The 6,000-nt window shown below is 43.9% G+C and overlaps 1 protein-coding gene across 1 annotated transcript in view; it reads right to left on the reverse strand.

Moving 5' to 3' along the window:
* Positions 1 to 2,026: 2,026 nt before the first annotated feature.
* The window catches only part of LOC119901727 (acyl-coenzyme A thioesterase 1-like), a 252,914-nt gene continuing 248,940 nt past the window's right edge, over positions 2,027 to 6,000 (reverse strand). The window contains exons 3-4 of the mRNA XM_038717351.1: positions 5,354 to 5,541; positions 2,027 to 4,743 (exon numbers count right to left, since the gene is read on the reverse strand). Coding sequence (XP_038573279.1) covers positions 4,135 to 4,743; positions 5,354 to 5,541 — 797 coding nt within the window. The 3' untranslated portion in view covers positions 2,027 to 4,134. The remainder of the gene's footprint in view (positions 4,744 to 5,353; positions 5,542 to 6,000) is intronic.

A 6,000-nucleotide genomic window follows, 5' to 3' on the forward strand; every position in this document is an offset into this window, starting at 1 on the left:
AGACGCAGGGCGAAGCGTTCCGCCAGTACCTCCCTCGCCGGTCTGGACCCAAGGCAGCTGAGGCTGCCAGGCGTAGGTCCCTTCCCTCTACGAGCTCCTACGGAGAGGAGAGGAAGCAGAGTGTCGCTTCTCTGGGGCCCCCCGAGGAGCTGGGGCAGCAAGACGGCGCTCTCACCCTCGGCCGTCTGAGAGACGCGATCTGAGGACCGTCATCCAGTCCCGACGGAGCTCAGGGAAGACCGGGGTAGGGGAATCTTTCTCCCCTCCCGCACCCCCCCCACCCCCCCGGAGGCCGACCGAGGTCCCCTCCCCCGTGGCAACAGGTGATGTTATCCCGCCGTTTACACGTTCAGGACGCACCTGCCACCATCGAGTCCATGCCGTACTGCCTGCCCCGAGGGTCTGCAGTCAGGCGGTGTCCCGACTCACTCACCGTGGATCTTCGGCGGCTCCCCCCTGCCGTTCTGGGGCTTCAGGGGTCACACGAGGCACCGACCACCAGCCCCGAGGGGCTGGTTCCGTTGGCAGACTTTGCAGAGGCTTGGCGGAGCCTGACGAACATTTCTCCGTGGGTCCTGCGCACTGCCATAGATGGGTATTGACTACAGTTCAAAACCCACCCTCCAAATTCAACAGAAGAGAGGGGGTGGTTTGGACTGTGGTCTGCCCGGAGCAAGGTCCGGTGTTGGGACAGGAAGTTCGTACTCTGCTGAGGAAAGGGGCCGTGGAACGTGTCTCCCCCCCAGACAGAGACGCCAGTTCTACAGCCGGTACTTCATAGTCCCCAAGAAGGACGGAGGGCTGCGTGCCCTATTTTGGATCTGCGGGTTCTAACCGGTCTCTGAGGAGATTCAGGTTCAAGATGCTCATCATCCCCGCCATCATGACGCACATCCAATCTGAGGATTGGTTCGTCACGATAGAGCTAAAGGACGCCTATTTCCAGGTCTCCATCCGTCCTTCTCACAGGAAGTTCCTGAGGTTTGCCTTCGGGGGTGTGGCTTACCCGTATCGGGTTCTTCCATTCGGCCTGGCACTTCCCCTCGCACATTCACCAAGTGTATGGATGCAGCACGTGCCCCGCTGAGGCTCCAGGGCATCCGGATTTCAACTTCATCGACGACTGGCTCATCCTAGCCCAGTCTCGAGAGTTGGCGTTCGGCATCGAGATGTCGTTCTGGCTCATCTGCGGCGTTTAGGGCTGAGGCTCAACGCAAAGAAGAGCGTGCTGGCGCCCACCCAACGGACTACGTTCCTAGGGTTGTATGGGATTCGACAACGATGCGGGCACAATTGTCTCAGTCTCAATAAACTCAGTGTAGCTGTGCTAATTAATCAGTTATTAATGACATATCCTATGTTTTAAACTCTGGAATCACCTAGTCTTTAATTTGGATTTAACATCAGTCCCTTATTCTTTTTTCTTCTCCTACAAATTATCAATGCTCCTACTCCCAAAATCATAACTGTTCTTTTTCAGCATATGTTGCAGTTTTCAAGGCCCCTGACATTCTGACCATTTGTAATGTTGATCGAGAAGAGCACTTCCCTGGTGAAGTATCTGTCAGCACTCGGTCACATGTGAGAGCATTATGGCTGGAGTTCATTTTTGCTCTGAAGCCTTCTTAACCTTTTAATCTTTGTCCTTTTCAGTTTCACAGTCTTTTAGGTGGTATTTGTCCTCTTTATGAGTCAACTGTACAACTTTAGTGCACTAGAAAGACGCTGACATCAGTGGAGGATCAGTGGATGTGGAGGTTGGGCCTGTGGTGCAGCAGGTTGGCACGCCTCTTTGTGGAGCGCCTCCTGTATCACTGCTCGTTTCTGTGCTTTTCTTGTGCTCTTCGCCCCTTAATTTCCTTTGCTGTGTGTCTCCCGGGACAACCATCGCACTCACTGCGAGCAAACACTTGCATTTTTGGACCCTTAGAAAGTTGAAAGGCCTTCACAGCTCGAAAAGTAAAAAGACAGTTAATCGTTAAACTACACAACCAAGGAACTAGAATGAAACAATAAATCAAAAAAATAGCTTACTTTATCTTTAGTCCTAAGGAATTATTTTATTGAAGCAAACTCTCAAGGAATGTTTATACAAACTAATAACTAACTCAGGAGACAGTGAACCAATAGTTGAGAAATTACAATAAACAGTTACATTAGATGAATGTTTTTTAACCTAAAACAAAATTAATGGCCAATTAAATCCAATCCCTGCTATAGCTACTTTAACAGATATTATTTGTATGTGGCATCCTAGCTCCTACGTCAGGCTTAAAATATTAGGTGCTGTGCTGATTTCTACATCTTTCTACATCTAACTCATTCTCTTGTCCATGTTTCCTAATTTACAAATGTTCTTTAAAATCATGTTTTAATGCAAGCAGTATTCATGTATGTGTTTTTCTATTCATTAAAATCATTCCTGCTAATTCATCATCACTTGCCCTAAACACTATCCTGTCTTGTGTGTATGTATTGTTCTATCTAATGCAGCCTAGTGTGTATATGTGTTAATGTATTTCTCACCTGATGTGCTATGTGTATGTTCCTGTCCTCAGTAGCCATCTACTCATTGCTGATTCCTCTAATTCTTTCTATGAGTGCCGACCTGCCTCATGCAGTTCTCTATCTGGCAACAGTGTGGTTGTGGAATGTTGCCTCAGCGTATGTGCATGGTGTCTGACATCAGTGCAGATACCTCAGATACTCTTGCTATCAATACCCCATGCCTTCTACTGCCTGCTACTAATCTATAGTAAAGTATAAGGCCTTTAGTCTGAATCTTACATGTACACAGTATGCATGTATGCATAGGTTATATATGAATATACAAGGTCTGTCTTCTTGTCATTTTGTCATTTTAGTTGACCCAAATTCTAATCTGCTCTGTATCTATTAGTGTTATCTACAGTTATCATCATTTTAGTTTTTTTCCTGCTCGTCTCACCAGTGCTCTGCACCCTGCTTATCTTTATAAGATTGCTCCAGCCAAAAAGTGTCTTCAGCCTGTTATACTGGACTAAATTTTCTTATCATAATATTTTAGTAGGCTGTTTCAACTACATTTTTCTTTTCCAGCAGCCATGACTATTCTTTACCTATTCTGCTTACTGTCAGCCCTTATTAGTTAAAGAAGTTTTAATAAATTCTGTTATTATTAACTTATTGCTGCACTCTCTGTTAGTGTGAGCGAACTCCTTTTTTTCTTTTCTCATCCAGTCTCCCTTATTCAGCCGTGGACTGCCGCTTCAGAGCTTAATTTGTCACATAACTATTTCACAATTTAATCAGAGACTACATCAGACATGTCTTTTCCACTATACTAGTCCACATTAACTATTTTATCAATATGTATTCATATATTTATTACTTTATTACTACTTCCATCCATTCTACCTTCTTATTATACCTTTTTATATCCCCATATCTATTCATCTATTATCATTAAACTTTATATTCAAGACACAAATTTTATTAACTCTTGGTATTATTATTGTAGGCCTTGGTAATGAGTTTTCTAACATTTACATACAGGATTTTAACATCTGTATACACTTTTTGTTAACACACCCCTATAGACTCTATTTTTAGCAATATTGACATGCACATACATTTCTCTAATATCCTGACTCCTGCCGGGCCTAACTCGGACCCAGTTTATATTACATAGGCCTTTTGACTCTTTTTTGGTTCCTCAACTGTTTTGTGCCAGACACAACTCTATATATCTGTGTAGACTGAAGTGATACACTTCCTCAACACAGAAACAACATGTAAGCGAAACTTCACCGAATTTAACTCAAAGCACGCAATATTCTCCTACCCTGCTGAACAATATTTGAGAGAAATAGGCCATTTGTGTACACAGAGAAAGTCTTAGATCTTTAAGTTCAGCTCATGATGAATGAGGGCAAAAACAAGAGTTGCGTTTATAATTTTGTTCAGTCTAGTAAGCCTGAAACAGGTTGTAATCGGTCATAACATTTCAACTTGATATATTCCATGAACAATCAAATTATTAAATTGTTCACTTAATTACAAAACATTCAGCTTCGTAAACAATTATATCAGGTTAACTGCCAGCCTTGATTTCATGATTTTCTTACTTGTTCTTTTATGTTAACCTATTTGCATCTATAACTTGGCTTTAGTCTGCGTGGCATCACAGCTCAGGTGGGTTCTGAAGAACTCCTGGATCTTCTTCCACAGGTGGACTTCAGCTGCTGCGTGGGAGCTGGGCTCACCCCCCCATATGACTGGCTTGAGTACAAACCCATGAACACTAGAGGGGCAGTAGGGCCCATAAGGCGGCTCCAGTAGGTGTCCAGCTCTCGGGTAACACACACTCTCGAAGTTGTCCTTCCCATGACGCTTCAGTCTCTCCACCATCTCCTCCATGTAACCTTTACTGTCCCAGTTGAGGTCGTCCTCTGAAGCCACAAACAGGAAATGTCCCTTGGCTTGTTCAATGGGGATCAGGCTTCCCTTGTTTTCCTCTGCCAGGGGATTTGTAACACCATCCTTGATAATGAAGGCCCCTGACTCAACAGGAATCAACTTGCTGAAGTCAAACACTACTGGTGAGAGGATTTGGCGTTTTCTGTAGTAAAGAGGAACAGCCACATTGGCGCTGCAGCCACTGATCCACACTGTGGCCACAACACCTGGTACATAAGCAGCAAGTGAAAGCGCAATATCTGCCCCCTTAGATCGTGATATTACACCAACTCCTTTACTGCCCACCTGGGAAGAAAATTAGAGGTAGTCTGTATAAACACACAGAGCTCAGGAACTGGGCTAAATGGCAAATGTTATATACAAACATAAAATGATATACCCTAGATGAGTGGATAAATAACAAGTGACAGAAGTAAAACCATTTTACATGGTGCAGTGCTAACTGTTGTTCTGTATGGGCTGGAGAAACAGTTTCTCAAAGCACTTAATCAGAATGGGGGTGAGTGCCACAAGGCGGTAGTAATTAAGACTAGACACTGGTGGCTGTCTTGAAGCAGGTGGGAATCCTATCCCTTAAGCTAGCTGATGTCATTACTGACTCATGTGTTTAGTACACGGGGATGTTATCAGACCCAGCAGCTTTGCTCATATAGCAGACAGACAATTCGTAAACATTCGTAAATGCCTACTACATACCACCATGACGCAGTATACTACATACTGCGTTTCATAGTAGTATGCACTATGAAACTGTTAAATCAATTTATTTTGCAGAATAGGCCAGGCTTAGCCTGTTTCCAGTTTTGGAAAACAGAATTAATTAATAGGAGGAATAGGAGAATCAAAGGGTTGTGACTTTATGCTACTGGGCTTAAAAGTTACTCAAAAAACTCACCTTAGGATGTTGTAGTAAGAAATCCACTGCTTCTTTAAAGTGGTCCAGGTCCATCTCTTTCATGTTATCAGGCTTATCAGAGAACACTGCTACATTCAGAACCATAAACCCTTTGTTTGCCAGCAGAGAGGCTCTTTTCTCAGACTTAAAGCTGCTCAGATCCAACAGAGCGGGAAACTGACCTTCTCCTGAAACATACACAGGTACATCTTTTATACAAGATGTCTGTCTGATAGTGCTGTAGCTAAATTTAAGGATGCAATTCCATCAGCTCTACATTAATTATCAGATCACAAAGTAACGGAGGATTCCTGTGCTAATTTTAGTCCCTCCCAAATCGATCATCTTGTTGATAGTGCTGCAGGCTCACTGCAAATGACACTCGATTCTGTAGCCCCTCTAAAAAAGAAAATACTAAAACAAAGATGGTTAGCTCCATGGTATAACACTGAAACTCGCAAATTAATTAATTAATTTGGCAAGATAGTCTTAAAACTTATAGGAAGGCCCTCCATAATGCCAGCAGCGCACTACTCGTCATTGATAGAGGAAAATAGGAACAACCCCGGGTTTCTTTTCAGCACTGTAGCCAGGCTGGCAGAGAGTCACAGCTCTATTGAGCCAAGTATTCCCATAGCTCTCAGTAG

The sequence above is a fragment of the Micropterus salmoides genome, unplaced genomic scaffold (assembly GCF_014851395.1).
Source record: "Micropterus salmoides isolate LMB-PRFRI ecotype aquatic unplaced genomic scaffold, ASM1485139v1 Ms_hic_scaffold_14, whole genome shotgun sequence".
NCBI classification, from domain to species: domain Eukaryota; kingdom Metazoa; phylum Chordata; class Actinopteri; order Centrarchiformes; family Centrarchidae; genus Micropterus; species Micropterus salmoides.